A 16,482-nucleotide genomic window follows, 5' to 3' on the forward strand; every position below is an offset into this window, starting at 1 on the left:
CATGTCCCTGTATTAAAACATACTGCAAAAAACATTTGCCGGTATCACACGCTCTTGTTCTGATACTGTGTAGGAGCTGGAACTGGAGAAGTTTGAGGAGCTGTTCAAGACGAAAGCTCAAGGACCTGTGGTGGACCTGCCCTGCACAAAGAGCAAAGTGTCTCAGAAGGCCATGAACAAAGTCCAGCTGCTGGATGCCAACCGCTCGAAAAACCTGGCCATTACTCTGCGCAAGGCTAACAAAACCACAGAGGAAATTTGTAAAGCTATTCAAACGTGAGCACATACTGTATGGTCTCCAATGTGGATTTTGTTTTCCCGCTGTAAACTGTCCAGTAACAGCTTATCTGTATCTTCTAAACATTAATATGTATCTAAACCCAGAGGAAAATATTATTGCTTAGAGTTTGCGCTTTTACAGCTCAGGAGATTCATTGTTGTGTTTCACTTAAAAAAAAACTTAAAAAATTATATTGACTTTTTAGTCAAAAATGAAATTTCCTAGGAGACTTAAAGGGGTCATATCATGAAAATCTGACTTTTTCTATGTTTAAGTGCTATAATTGGGTCCCCAGTGCTTTTATCAACCTAGAAAATGTGAAAAAGATCAATCCAGTAACTTAGTTTTGGTAAACTATTCTCCGCAAGCATGTGAAAAAAATAGCTAATTAAAATTTGGCTCCCCTTGTGATGTCAGAAGGGGATAATACGGCCCCTTAATCTGCACTATCCAACCCCAGCACACCATTTAGAGTCCATAAATCAGCTCATCAGCTGCATTTAAAAGACCACACCCAAAAACAGCAAATTTTTGCTCACTCCTACAAAATGGCAATTTTAACATGCTATAATTATGATATTTTGAGCTTAAACTTTACATATGTACTCTGGGGACACCAAAGATTTATTTTACATCTTAAAAAGTCTTGTGAAATGTCCCATTTAAGCAAACGTTTCCACGTGTCCTCTGTTTAATCTCATTAATGTCTAGGAGAAATAATTTGAATAGTAAAGAGATCTCAGTTGTGATTTGTTGTTTTTTATGGGTCCGCACATATGTAAGATGTCCATGTTTCCTGTTCCAGGTTTGATCTGAAGGCTCTGCCGGTGGACTTTGTTGAATGTCTCATGCGGTTCCTGCCCACTGAGGCTGAGAGCAAACTCATGCGTCAGTATGAGAAGGAAAGGAGACCTCTGGATCAACTGGCTGAGGAAGACCGTTTCATGCTGCTCTTCAGCAAGATCGAGCGTCTCACTCAGAGAATGAGCATCATCACATTTGTGGGGAACTTCAGTGACAATGTCAACATGCTGACACCGGTGAGCAACCTTAGCGCTTAAAAATTAGTCAGCCAGCAAAATATTTACTTTCTTAATTTGGCAGACACTTTTATTGAACGTGATTTATAGCGCAATGCTCTTCCAATGAAGCTTAAGGTCAGAGAAACGGTCTCAAGCTCTCACTTGGCCAGTACCCTTTAAAAAGGTCCTAATATGTACCATTTAGGTACAGATGTGTATGCATTTGGCACCAATATGTACTTTTGAGGTAGGGGAGAGAGGGGCATAACCTTTTCGGTTTTGACCATAACGCTTTTTGGTTTTGGCTCAATCATTTAAAAAATATTTGAGTTGGATTAATTTTATTTTTACACAAGCAACACACACATCTCTGCTACAAATAAACATTTGAAGTTTGTTTCTAGTACTTAACATTCTTGAACAATTACACCAAACGTGACAGAAGTGCAAACGTTACAACTTACCCCATAGGTGGGGTTAATTGTAACAGGCAGGGGGTTAGTTGTAACACTTGCTAAAAATTAAGTTTGCAGGCAAATATTTGTCTATATACTTGAAGTGGATATTGTTTATATATCTGCCTTTAATATAGACAGGTATCCACACTATTTATTCCTCATCTAACCATAGTTTAATTATAAATGGATACAAATGTCTAAATATGTGAGACAAAGCTAACTTAAATAAATGTTAAAACTAATATTCACAATTATGACAAAAAAAATCATTTTTATATGTGACCCAGTCTGTAAAAAACAAACTAAATTCTCAAAATCAAATTCTGAGATAATGAGCATCAAATCTGATTTTAGCCATTCATTTCATTATGATTTTAATCTTTGACGTGACCTTATTCAATCAATATTAAATATATGAACAAAAATCAATTTGACACATGATTTTTGATAAGACAGGCACATTTACTTTGTTGGCAGCCAGCAATCATTCGTGTCTAGCCTATTTAAAGCAACGGCAAGAATTACGCTAACGTTAGCGGTTTTCATATCGTAAGTGCTGAGGGGTTAGTTAACACAGCGTTACAATTAACCCTGCTGGGTGAAAATTTTCAAGCCCACCAAAAAAGCTGCAGACTTATTTCAAAATTGCTAAAAGCTGCAGACATATTTCAAAATGATGCTATGTTTTAGTCAACAAGACACTGATTAATATGACATAGCATTGGATTAGGTATCTTACACACCCAACTTAGAAACCGGGAAAAAAAACATATGATGAAAAAATGTACTTACATGCCACCAAAACACTTTTTCATCAAAAACTCTCTGGAAAACTTTAAACATTTCCATAAATTTGCGGGAGATTGTCTTTTGGCAGTGTGAAAACAATACGGAAAAAACTAAATGCTCAACCCTGTGCAACAATGTAAACAGTCCGTGTTACAACGAACTGATTTTAGGCATACCCTTACGAAAAAGAAGTACACTTCAAGTTCATTTTATTAAGTATACTTAAGTAATGTTGGAGTATAGTTTTAAGTATACTTTATGTAGTAAGTGTACTAACATTTATGTTCTAGTAGTACACTTGTAAGTGTACTGCTTGAATACCGCTTGGGACTAAATTGGCCCACTTTTAGTATATAAAAGTATACTTCTAAGTGTACTATAAGTGTAAGAGTAGTCAACTTTAAGTGTATAACTAGTGCACAATTAGTTCTTCATTTGTACTGCAAGTGAACTCATGAGTATACTAGTAATTTTCTAGACTTATACTTCAAGTGTACATGCAAATGTTTGTTAGATTACTCTTAGTAAACTAGTAGGTTACTCATTTTGTGCTGCAGGTATACTTCCAAATGTTCTTTTAATATACTTTTAGTTAACTAATAGTTTACTAGTCATATACTGAAAGTGTACATGCAAGTGTTCTGTTAGTGTACTCTTAGTAAACTAGTAGGTTACTTATTGTGTGCTGCAGGTATACTTCCAAGTGTTCTTTTAATATACGTTTAGTTAACTAGTAGTTTACTAGTCATATACTGAAAGTGTACATGCAAGTGTTCTGTTAGTGTACTCTTAGTAAACTAGTAGATTACTTATTGTATACTGCTTGTGTAACAAAGCACTTTGACACTGAGGATCCATCTGCAGGATTTTATTAAACACTCATATTCCAACAGGCAAGGTCAAATAACAGCAAACACAGCAATGTCAGGCAGGCAAACCGCTCAGCAATGTCAGGCAGGCAAACCGCTCAGCAATGACAGCCGGTACAAATCAAGACTTTGCACTAACTGAATGTTTCCAGAGAGTTTATATAGGCTGTCCAATGAGTTTCAGGTGGCAGAGTAATCAGTCCAGGTATGCGGGATTATGGGAAATGGAGTCCAGAACGAAAGTAAATGTTCAGGGGATTCAGCCATATATATATATATATATATATATATATATATATATATATATATATATATATATATATATATATATATATATATACAACCTCAAATCAGAAAAAGTTGGGACACTGTAGAAATTGTGAGTAAAAAAGGAATGGAATAATTTACAAATCTCATAAACTTATATTTTATTCACAATAGAATATAGATAACATATCAAATGTTCAGAGGTGGAAAAAGTACTAAAATATTGTACTCAAGTAAAAGTAAAGTTACTTTAATAATATTTTACTTAAGTAAAAGTAAAGTTACTTGTCTAAAAATCTACTCAAGTAAAAGTAAAAAGTAAGTCATTTTATCTTTACTCAGAGTAAAAGTTACTTTTTTTTACAGCGGGAAGAGGTGGAGGATTCTAGTATAGTTCAAAAACGACAAGGGAATATACATCTCAAACTAGTTGTTTTTAATTGTAGGAACATCTTTACTAAAGTGCAATAACAAAAAGTTAATAAAATAAAAAGCTTTTTAAAGTAAGAAACATTTATGGAATTGTTTAATGATTTTTACATGTGAGTCATGCACTTTTGAAGGTGGTCAGCAGCTTGTAAATACAATCACTATAGTAAGGTTGTAATTGATGTATTGCTGGTAACATACATTATTTTATTAAACTATATATAGTTTAAATGAGCATATGATGAGATGAGTGCCATGTCTATATACATTTGACACGTTTATTATCTACTTACTTCCCTGACCTGGGTACCTGATGACCTTTATTCTTCTCTCTCTCTTTCTCTCTCTCTCTCTCTCTCTCTCTCTCTCTCTCTCTCTCTTTCTCTCTCTCTCTGCAATGTCTAATTACCTGCGCATTCTCGAGGACGTTTTGAAGTTCTGTTTGACTTGACGCGAAGCTGCTAGACCTCGGAAGATAATGCGCATGGTATTAAAAACGCGTCGTGCAATTTCGTACTTAAGAGCATGAATCCTACCTTTCATAGAAATGAAACACTCGCTTCGCGTCAGTGGAAAGTGGTCGCTTAAATATGACCAGGGGGTTCTTTCATAAAATTTGAACTGAGGCGGGTCTGCATTAGCGCGCGCCTGTCTCGTCCGTCTCCATGGTTCTTTTTGCGCGTTCCCCCGGGCCCCGCCCATTTACATCCGTTGCGCGTCTTTATCACCTTGCTTTTTAAAATATTTTTTTACTCAGTAACGGATATGATTTAAAATGTAGCGAGCGAAGTACAATACTTTAAATAAAACATACTTAAGTAAAAGTATAGTAAAAGAATACTTGCAAGTATACCTGCAGCACAAAATTAATAACCTACTAGTTTACTAACACTAAAGATTCTCCATAAAAATAATATACATTTGTACACTACATATACTTTCAAAATTTACTTAAAATATACTTTTAGAAAATATACTAAATTATAATTATTTTGAAATATGTTAAAAGTTTAATTGTAAACAAATATGTTGTAAGCATAGTACTTTCAATATATTCAAAGATGGTACATTTCTTTCTAAGTATATTTGTAATGTACTATTGCAAAGTTAAATATACTTGAAATACAATTAAGTATATTTATTTTTCACCAGGGCTAATCATATGGCTTTTTGCAGCTTTCTTGATGTAGCTTTTGTTGTTGCATTTTTACTTAATACTTTTAAGTATATGTCAGTAAACAAGTATAGGCCAAATATACTTAGACATTTCGGTCAGTATAGGTCAAGTATACTTTAGTACAATTTAAGTATATTTCTAAGAAGTACCTAAAGTACATTTTAGAGAAGTACATAAAAAGTCAACTGAAAGTATACTTTCTTATTTTAAGTTTTAAAAAAGTATACTTATAGCACACTTTAATAAACTTCTTTTTCGTAAGGGTAGTTAAGGACGACTTTTTGGGGGTTCTGGTTAGGATGATGCAGTATTTGCATGAATGTTTATCAAAAGATGTTGATCCAAAAGGCATGTGATCATGATTTGACAAATCTTTTCTAATTTAGCAACTCAATGCCATCATTGCGGCATCTGCCTCCGTGAAGTCCTCTCCAAAACTGAAGAAGATCCTTGAAGTAAGTGCTTTACGGTTTTTCAGCGTAATGCTTAAGATTCTCTGAAATGTTATGCTTATCAACTTTCGTCTCCACACAGATCATTCTCGCCTTAGGAAACTACATGAACAGTAGCAAGAGAGGCTCTGTGTATGGCTTCAAACTGCAGAGTCTGGATCTGGTGAGTTCTGCTGTAGAAAAAACGTTCTTGTGATATATTGTGATATAACAGCTTCTCACAGATCCTGATGTTATCGTCTATCAGCTGCTTGATACTAAGTCTACTGACCGGAAGATGACATTGTTGCACTACATCGCTTTGGTCGTAAAAGAAAAATATCCGGAACTGGCGACTTTCTACAACGAGCTACACTTTGTGGATAAGGCGGCAGCAGGTCTGGTCTATCAAGAGATTTTCTTCCTATACGTTCTGTGATTTCATATAGTATTACTGAGTCAATTGCTGTATGTTTACAGTCTCTCTGGAGAACGTTTTGTTGGATGTTAAGGAGCTCGGGAAGGGGATGGAGCTGGTCAGGAGGGAGTGCAGTCTACACGATCATGCCGTTCTCAAAGGCTTCGTGCAGACCAGCGATACTCAGCTGGACAAACTTCAGAAGGATGCCAAGACTGCCGAGGTATCTTTCCTATCTTTAACTGAAGAGCTTCACGCAACTACAAAAGAATATGTTTATCTGAATCTCTCACTTTCAGGAGACTTTCAACAATGTGGTGCTTTATTTTGGAGAGAGTCCAAAGACTACGCCCCCATCTGTGTTCTTTCCAGTGTTTGTCAGGTTTCTCAAAGCTTACAAGGTACGTGATGGTTCATAATTCATTTACCCAATGCATTGCAGAACCTTGAAACTTAAAATTATGAAAACATATTTATTTTAAATCTGTGTGAAGGCGAGTTTCATATCAGCAAAATCTGGCCTGCCCACCAAAAAGTTGGTGCTTCGAACTCACTACTGTATGATGTAATGGAGTCCAATGCTTAAGTTAAACACATTGCATGTGATGCCATGTTTATATTCGTTAGCGAGTGTCATCTGTAGTTCCTTATTTTAATGTCTTCCCTGTCGGAGGGTCAGTGTCACTGCTCAAGGGTGGAGGAGCAGCAAACCTTACCCGAGGGTGAATAACAGGAAGGGGCAGCTGGGCTGAGATTTAACGGCAGCTGCTGAGTTTAGACTGGGCTTTGCCTGTACCGCCTCTATTCCGGACACACACACATACACACGCCTCTTCCTCACATTGTTCTGCTGGTGGATTTATGAGACTGCATGAGGAACTGCAAGGTCCAAGACCTCTCGCTGTATTCACATCACAAAACTTTGTGACGAGACTGCTGTGGTTGTGGGAGTTATAGTCTGCATTGGTTGAGCGTAAGGGTCCGGATAGCGCTCACCTCTCACCCAAAACGTTGTGTTGTTTTCTGCAGGAAGCTGTGGAGGAAAACGAACAGAGGAAGAAGCAGGAACAAGCCATGAGAGAGAAACTACTAGCACAGGAAGCCAAACAGCACGACCCCAAGGTCTGCAACAGTTTTTATCCCATTCCAAACAACACAATATGAATCCAAGATCAAAATTTGGATCAAATTAAGAATTAATTAATTAATTAATTTTTTATTTCCCTTAAAGAATTTGTCAATCTTCTTAAAAAGAAAATCCAGATAATTTACTCACCACCATGTCATCCAAAATGTTGATGTCTTTCTTTGTTTAGTCGAGAAGAAATTATGTTTTTTGAGGAAAACATTTCAGGATTTTTCTCATTTTAATGGACTTTAATGGACCCCAACAATTAACAGATTTAATGCAGTTTAAAAATGCAGTTTCAAAGGACTCTAAACGATCCCAAACAAGGCATAAGGGTCTTATCTAGCGAAATGATTGTCATTTTTGACAAGAAAAATAAAAAAATATGCACTTTTAAACACAACTTCTCGTCTATCTCCGGTCCTGTGGGGCTCCAGCGCGACCTCACGTATTTGCGTAAAGACGTCGAAAGGTCATGTGTTACATATATGAACATTTGCGGACCATTTTAAACAATAAACTAACACAAAGACATTAATGAGTATCTTTCGACATACAACAACATCGGAACGGTCCTCTTTCTCCACACTTGTAAACACTGGGGCGTAGTTTCGCATACATCATCCATGACCTCTTGACGTGATGATGTATTACGTGAGGTTGCGCTGGCTCGTCACAGGATCGGAGATAGACGAGAAGTTGTGGTTTAAAAGCGCATATTTTTTATTTTTCTTGTCAAAAATGACAATCGTTTCACTAGATAAGACCCTTATACCTTGTTTGGGACCGTTTAGAGTCATTTGAAACTCTGTTAAAACGGCAAGTTTAAACAGCATTAAATCTGTTAGGTGTTGGGGTCCATTAAAGTCCATTAAAATAGGAAGGGTCCTGGAGTGTTTTCCTCAAAAAACATAATTTCTTCTCGACTGAAGGTGTTTTTGGGTTTATTTATAGTTTAACCTTACCAAGACAAAAGATGATTTTGGGCCGGATCCGCACTGAAGTCGGCAGCTCCGGTGCGGATCCGGCCCAGAGTCATCTGCTGTCTGGACCTATTTTGTTCTGTTAATATGTTCAATGCTTTAGAAATCAATTTGTCACCCAAAGAAGTGTTTTTCCTCAGAGGTTGTTCTTTCATAGCTCACAAGATATGAGTGGCGGCTGGTGACTTCTTTTTTCCAGGGCGCATGATGCTAAGTTCATCACAACGTGTATGTAGCCCGTCATGTGTGTGGTTCGTCATTTCAAAATATGTGTTCTGCTTGTTGAGTGAACCGATGTGCATCATGTGTTTTGTCAAAATAAGTGCCTGCTGCAGACGCGTCTTAAGGGTTTATGATAAAAGAGACGCTCGCGTTTGCCAAATACTCTCATAATCTCATGCGTAAACAAAGTTTACTGTTAAGGTAGTGTCTTGCGAGTATTTTGTGAATGTGAGCGTTTTTTTTTATTATAAACAGTTTTGATGTGTGTGCAGCAGGCACTTATTTTGACAAAACACATGATGCAACAAACACATATTTTGAAAACAAGAGCAACACATATGACACTGAATTTGCGCCCCTTGAAAGAGCAGTCATCAGCCGCCACTGCCAGATATAACTGAGTTTCTGAATACCTAGTTGAGCATTTTTGAATTCTTAGATGGTTCATCAGTTTGACATCTTTTATCTATAGCCACTCCTGACAAAAAGACACCAAAGAAATATAATCATCATTTTAATTTTGAATCTCATAGATATCTAGTTCAATGTCGTCTCCTGATTTATAAATCACTCCGGCAGGTCCAGGCTCAAAAGAAGAGGCACCAACAACACGAACTGATCGCAGAGCTTAGACGAAGACAAGCCAAAGATCACCGGCCTGTGTATGAGGGCAAAGATGGCACCATTGAAGACATCATCACAGGTGGGACAAGCAGGACTACAATGGCTATCAGTCAGGGCTCCAGAATTACTGTTGTGGTCCACAGATCTCCACATCAGCAGTGTACACTATGTTACGTTATACAACGGCCCGTGCAACTCGCTCATCACACTTTACAAATGCACATCAGTTAAAACTGACCCAGTGCAGTTTTATTTCAACTCAGGGATCTTCGCACTTCAATTTGTTTTTGAATGATTTTATAAAGGATGTCTAGGTTTTAAGAGGACAGATATCTCTCCTGCCACCCCAGTCACAAATAAATCAGGAATTATGTGTGTTAATGCTTAATGTTTAAAGGAGCGTCAGCATAATGTGTACTTTAACCAAATGTTTGTATCTTCATTATGTTCTATTAAAAAGTTAAAATGGATAGTTCACCCAAAAATAAAAATTCATTTTGATAAATGATGGTAAACACACAGCTGATTGTAACCATTGACTTCCATAGTAGGAAAAACAACTGTGTGCTTACCATCATTTATCTTCTTTTGCGATAATAAAAAACTCATACAGGCTTAGAAAAACATGAGGATGTGTACATGATGACAGTTGATTTTCATTTTTGGGTAAACTATCCCTTTAAGCAAGTCCTTAACCTCAGATGTAACGTGTTCACCTCCTTCCCTCCTCCCTCAGTGCTGAAGAGTGTGCCCTTCACTGCCCGCACGGCCAAACGGGGCTCTCGCTTCTTCTGCGATACCAACCTCTTCGACGAGTCCATCTGCTAGCCCCCCAAACCCCCCCAAAAAAATCCCTAATGCCGCAGGTTGTCCCGTTCTCTTACCTGTCCCTACGTGCATGCATACGACACTCGCATGACCCACTCTCACTCTGGTTACCCACAATCCTCTACTAATCTAAGCACAATAGAGTAACAACACAAGCTGTAATTGTGCACTCTTACAGCTTGGAAATTGGGACTGGCCAAATGTTTCTTAGGGGAATATGACAAATGGAATTTAATAGATCAAAAATATTACCTAAAATGATTTTTGCTACAATTGTACTATACACTTGTCACCTCACAGTTTGATTTTTTTACTATGTTATTGTTAAAAGTGTAAAGTCTTTTTAATTTCCAATTGTCATATAGTCTCAAGACAAGATATTTGGCCTGTGTAACATGTTATATTTCACTTGGTTTGTCATCTGCTAACCCTCATTTTATCTCCCATAACTCTTTGTTCCACCTTTCCAGCAGAACAGGGGGTTAATCTGAGTATATTTGAGCACAATATAAATTGAGGGTAAGAAAGGAGCTTTACGAATCCTTACCTCGCCTTGCTCCTCCCGCCCTGTTAACAATTCAGTTGCTTTAGCAGTGCTTTATTATGTACAGTACAAAGCTGCAATGCTGAAGCTTATGTTGCCAAACGTACAGATTTATACTCCTTTCAAAGTTAAATGTTTTTGCTTTGCGAAATATGACGTTTTGCTAAATATGAAAATCTGCACTGATTTAAAAGTGAGTGGGTTAAATATCATTGGTCTTAAAAAGTCTTGTCCCACCCACAAGTAATTGTTCTGATGCCCATGGATTGATTTCTAAACATTTTTATAGCGCAGGACAACGTAAAGCACCACCTAATGTTTGTAGATAGCAAACTTTATTACAAAGAGAATTTTATTATGAGATAAGGTTGACTAAAGGATATTTTACTGTTATTTAGGTTAGTTTTTGGAAGAGATCTCCCATTCTTTGTTGCATGTTATGCTTTTATGTCTACCGTGTCTTTGCATTGCTTTGTTTGTCTATCATGTTCATGATATCTGTTGTATTGTTGCTTATTATCATCACAAGCATGCAAATCTGTGTTGTGTTCAGCAAGATCTTCATGTAGTTGTATAGTATTTTGTATTATAGGTGTAATATTTACAGTATCTTCTGGTAATAAAAAGCTTTGAAGATCTTGCTGATCATTGTATCTTTCATATCAAACATGCATAACAATCAAATGCTGTACAGTGTTTTTTGTAAGTGAAGGGTCTGTAGAGGACCATGTACTCAGTATTACTTCATATTTACAACACAAACATGGTAATTTGTAAATATTTTACATGGTGGCTAGTTCACATGAATTCATACAATCTTCTTCATTAATGCTTTTTTAATAATAGTACGAATTCATATAAATTAGCCACTTTTTTACAAATTCCTTTTTGTACTTCTTAAAGGATTAGTCCATTTTTTAAAAAATCCAGATAATTTACTAACCACGTCGTCCGGGATGTTGATGTCTTTCTTTGTTCAGTCGAGAAGAAATTATTATTATTTATTTTTTTGAGAGGAACATTTCAGGATTTTTCCCGTTTTGGTGGACTTTAATGGACCCCAACACTTGGCGGTTTTTGGTGCGGTTTAAAATTGCAGTTTCAAAGGACTATCAAACGAGGCATAAGGGTCTTATCTAGCGAAACAATTGTCATTTTCGATAAGAAAGGTGGGGAGTGTGCACTTTTGAACCGCAGCTTCTCGTCTTTCTCCGGTCCTGTGACGCGCCAGCGCGACCTCACGCAATGCGTCATCACGTGAAGAGGTCACTGATGACGCATGCGAAACTATGCCCCAGTGTGGATGAAGAGGACCGTTCCGATGATGTTGTATGTGGAATGATACTAATTAATGTCTTTGTGTCAGTTTATGGTTTAAAATGGTCCACAAATGTGCGTTTCATATATGTAACACGTGACCTTTCCACGGCATTACGCAATTGCGTGGGGTCGCGCTGGTGCGTCGCGGGACCGGGGATGGACGAGAGGTTGTGGTTTGGAGGTGCATATTTCTTGTTTTTCTTGTCAAAAATGACAATCGTTTTGCAAGATAAAATGCCTCGTTTAGGATTGTTTAGAGTCCTTTGAAACTGCAATTTTAAACTGCATTGGAACTGTTGATTGTTGGGGTCCATTAAAGTCCATTGGGGTGGGAGGGGTCCTGGAATGTTTTTCTTAAAAAACATAATTTCTTCTCGACGGAACGGGGAGGGACGTCAACATTTTGGATGACATGGTGGTGAGTAAATTATCTGGATTTTTTAAAGAAAATTGACAAATTTTTTAAAGTGCACCCAAGTTGTAATCGGTCATAAGACATGAGATCCAATGATGTCATACGCATGTTAAATATCACTGGTTCCCACACATCTTGTAACCAATCACAACATGCAATTACTTCACAGCCATCTTAAAATCTGAAAATGACCCCCGTTTACCTGAGCGTTCCCTGTTCTAACTTTTAACTCTCTCCCTTCCCCACTCACAGATCTCCGAAGCCAGCCCTTCCTGCGAGCTGACGCGGTGATCCGGAATGGGTGGAAGCGACCCTAAAGACCCCTCATTCACTCACTCACTGCTACCCTCCCCTGCTTTCTTCTGAAATGGCATCTTCCTGCGATTCACAGTGACTGAGGGAAGTGCAGGACCGTTCATTTTAAGGGGTGGGGAAGTTTTTATTTATTTATGGAAATCCTCTTTGGATTCTGCACTGGAGGCTCTCTCAACAAAGCCGTAAATGCACAGACATTAAGGGCTACCACCCTGTCCTCGTGAACGCTCACAAACGCTAATCCCGAGGAGCGTCCGAGTACGCTTGTGTTCGCACGGGAAAAGGTGGATCCCTGTGCGAAACGGAAAGGCTTTGGTTGTGTAAAGACACGTGGTAATGCTTACAATGAAGAGCCTGCCAACGGGATCTCGTGCCCCTTAACGTGGATTTTCTTATATTGTGCAATCTAAGCATGACTTTCTGACAGTGGGGAAGTGCAGTATGGTCAGATTTTTTTGATCTCCAGAGCTTGTTTGTACAGTTCTTATTCTGTAATATTTGTTAATCCTATTTGATCTGGATTAGCAGGTTAGTCCGTCTCCAGTATGTTAACCTTGACCAGTACTATGGTTACAAAGAAGTGCCTTTCCGTTGAGTCAGTATTATTTCTTATAGCCAATATTGACATATTGAAGTTTATACTGTTTTTGTTTATCGTTATGTTGTAACATTTTGATACTTATGTAAATATATGCAATAATCCAAGTGCATTGGAGCTTTAATGAAAGGGCCTGAATGTGCCCCGTTTAACTGACCATGTATGTGCCTTGTATTGATAGTGCCCCTGTGTCCTCATTCAGCCTTTAGAGACCTCATGACATCACAATTGGTGTTGTTTAAAAATATTTATGAATTAGCAGGCACACAGATTGTCCAATCAGATGCTTTCAATGGTTCTGTTAAAGTGATGATATGGGTCTTTAAATGCTAGCATTTGGCTGCATGTACCAAGAGTATACAGTACTGTCCTTAATGCTTATGCAATGCCATGAAACTTTAAGAATAGGGTTCTGGTGCATTCTCTCACACTGCAGATTTATTATGTGTATAGTAATGTATTTTACATGTATTTTGAGTTAACTTTTTTAAATCACCCCAAATTTGTTAAGATAGGAATATCTCTCATGTATAATTTGTACTGGAGTTGACCCTAAACCAGCTACCCAAGACACCTGTTATATGAAGGAAAACCACCATTATTTGTAAAGCAATCAGTTTGTTTTATATATTTTGATGTTACCATATAGTTTGATCTTAATCAAATCATAATCTCTTTGCACTATCATTAAATAAGCCCCAATTCAATGGTTGTCCACCCAGTGACTGTCTCAGAGGACAGAGCATAACTGTACACTGCACAGTAACTAAAGCTCAAGAGAAGTACTGAAAAACAACCGTAACACTAACAATAACAGGTCCTGTTGTTTTCGTAACTTCTCTGAATCACATCCTATACTAAATGAAGCCATTTGGGAGGAAAAGCACAAATAGAAATGAATGTACCAAAGTTTGGTTGATATGGACCAATGAATGCAGCAGCAGCTGGGTAGACTTTCAAAGTGTAAATGGATTTAAACATTGGAAGACATTGGAAAATAAAATCTTTAAAATTGAACTTTGCCTCCATCATTTTTTTTACCGTATACACAGTAATTTTTAAAGCCGATGCAGATATTGAGAAAGCAATGTGTCCGATATAAGGCCGATATCACAAATGAAATTACAGTAGAGAGGCGAACAGAAAATTGGTGAAACTGAAACATTTGTTAGGCATAATATGCATCATTTTAAAGCACTTTAAAAAATATATTTTTAAGACATACACTGTGTACTGCGGATTTGACACCTCACGGTCCGGTTTGAATACGAGTGTTGTTATGTGTAACACAACATAACTTCATGTTAAAAAGTGAATAATGATTGGTCATTTTTTACCTTAAAATAACGTTTCCAAAAAAGTTTCAGTCGTTCATCCACTCGAAACAGGGTGACCGGCACTTTCACATTCGCTTTGCAGCCCTCTATCAGCCAAAGCCACACTAAAGAAGTTTCCAACCATCGGGTCGCGGTCCAGTAGTTTGAGTGAAAACTACAAAACTTGCTTTACGGCAGACCTACAATCCAGTCAGAGCCAGCTTTGCTGCAGTAGGCTCAATTATTTAAGACAGAAAAAATATATATATTTACAACAGTGGTAATGGACAATTCCGCTCCTAACCTGTAGGGAGAGCAAAGAGCAAAAACTCTTTAGTGTTGCTTTAAGAAACAGAAAAAAATAATTGTCCGATTGAGAAAAAAATCTAACCAAATATTAGCTGATATATCGGCCACTGCAATTTATCAGTCTATCACTAGTATTTGTGGTAACATTTTACAATAAGGCTTTATTAGTAAACATTAGTGAATGCATTAACTAACATGAACAAACAATAAACAATATAGTTTTTCAACATGTATTGATTCTTGTTAAAGGGATAGTTCACTTTAAAATGAAAATTCTGTCATCATTTACTCATTCTCATGTTGTACACCTGTATGAATTTCTTTTTTTTTGATGGACACAAAAAATATATTTTGAGAAATGATGGTAAACACACAGCAGATAGTGACCATTGAGTGCCATAGTAGGAAAAAAATATTTTGGAAGTATTGTGATAAATGATACAGAAAATATTTTGATAAATGATGGTAAGCATACAGGTGATGGTACCTATTAAATTCCATCATATTTTTTTATTCCTACTATGGAAGTCAATGGTTACAATCTGCTGTGTGTTTACCATCATTTCTCAGGATATCTTATTTTGTGTTCATCAGAAATAAGAAATTCATACAGGTTTGGTGCAACATGGGGATGACCAAATGATGACGGAATTTTCATATTGAAGTGAACTATCCCTTTAATGTTAGTTAGTTAATGTCAATAGAGTTATTCATGTTAGTTATTTAATGTTAGTTATGCATTAATTAATTTTAACAATTACAACACTTGATTTTATAAATGTATCGTTAAATGTCAAAACCATAAAAATCTGATTTTATCCATGTTTAAGTGCTATAATTGGGTCCCCAGTGCTTCTATCAAACTAGAAAATATGAAAAATATCAACCCAGTAACTTAGTTTTGGGAAACCTTTCTCTGCAAGCACCTGGAAAAATAGGTCATTAAAATTTGGCTCCCCTAGTGATGTCAGAAGGGGATAATACTGCCCCTTAATCTGCACTATCCAACCACAGCACTGCCATTTAGTGCAGATAGAAAGAGAGAGAATAATAATAATTGACAGCACAATTGAGTTTCAATAAAAAAATAATTATGATCAGTGTTTACATTTCATCAGCTCATTTGCATTTTAAAGGACACACCCAAACTGCACATTTTTGCTCACACCTACAAAGTGGCAATTTTAACATGTTATAATAAATTATCTATATAATATTTTGAGCTAAAACTTCACATTACGTACTCTGGGGACCCCAAAGATTTATTTGACATCTTATAAAATGTCCGCTTTAACTAAGTTTAATAAATGCTGTAAATTATTGTTCATTGTTATGTTAGCTAATGCATTAACTAATTGTTAACAAATACAACCTTACTGTGAAGTGTTACTGTAATTGTTAGTTACTTTTGATACAGTGGGACCAACAACATAACTGTGAGCTACAGTATAAGCCTTCGACTTCGGACCATTTTGTGCATGACCTGACTTACACAGTTCTTGATGGGAAACTAACTAGGTTGAGCTTTTAACCACTACCAATGTCTAAGTTACAGCTGAGCATCAACCCATAAACCACTTATATATATAGATATATATATCTGTCCACATTATTGTATTTCATAGTTTAGCTGATATTTTCTGCGAATTCTTCATGAATTTGTGAAGTTGGAAATAAAACAAACATCACTCACAAACATCACTCTTTTGCCCCCCCCAAAAAAAAAGACAGCGCCACCA

At 36.9% G+C, this 16,482-nt stretch overlaps 1 protein-coding gene across 6 annotated transcripts in view; it reads left to right on the top strand.

The window, feature by feature from the left end:
- Positions 1 to 14,135, top strand: part of fmnl3 (formin-like 3) — a 49,075-nt gene extending 34,940 nt beyond the window's left edge. For 2 of the 6 annotated variants that reach the window (XM_055188819.2, XM_055188823.2), the window contains 11 exons: positions 74 to 276; positions 1,086 to 1,320; positions 5,678 to 5,746; positions 5,826 to 5,906; positions 5,991 to 6,120; positions 6,203 to 6,363; positions 6,440 to 6,541; positions 7,170 to 7,262; positions 9,054 to 9,177; positions 9,835 to 9,964; positions 12,458 to 14,135. In XM_055188819.2, coding sequence (XP_055044794.2) covers positions 74 to 276; positions 1,086 to 1,320; positions 5,678 to 5,746; positions 5,826 to 5,906; positions 5,991 to 6,120; positions 6,203 to 6,363; positions 6,440 to 6,541; positions 7,170 to 7,262; positions 9,054 to 9,177; positions 9,835 to 9,926 — 1,290 coding nt within the window. In that variant the 3' untranslated portion in view covers positions 9,927 to 9,964; positions 12,458 to 14,135. Of the gene's footprint in view, positions 1 to 73; positions 277 to 1,085; positions 1,321 to 5,677; positions 5,747 to 5,825; positions 5,907 to 5,990; positions 6,121 to 6,202; positions 6,364 to 6,439; positions 6,542 to 7,169; positions 7,263 to 9,053; positions 9,178 to 9,834; positions 9,965 to 10,396; positions 10,446 to 12,457 lie in introns of all 6 variants that reach the window. The other 4 variants (XR_012372917.1, XM_055188821.2, XM_055188822.2 and 1 more) reach the window with 4 other exon arrangements.
- Positions 14,136 to 16,482: the final 2,347 nt, after the last annotated feature.

This window comes from Misgurnus anguillicaudatus, chromosome 13 (assembly GCF_027580225.2).
Source record: "Misgurnus anguillicaudatus chromosome 13, ASM2758022v2, whole genome shotgun sequence".
In the NCBI taxonomy this organism is placed as follows: Eukaryota; Metazoa; Chordata; class Actinopteri; order Cypriniformes; family Cobitidae; genus Misgurnus; species Misgurnus anguillicaudatus.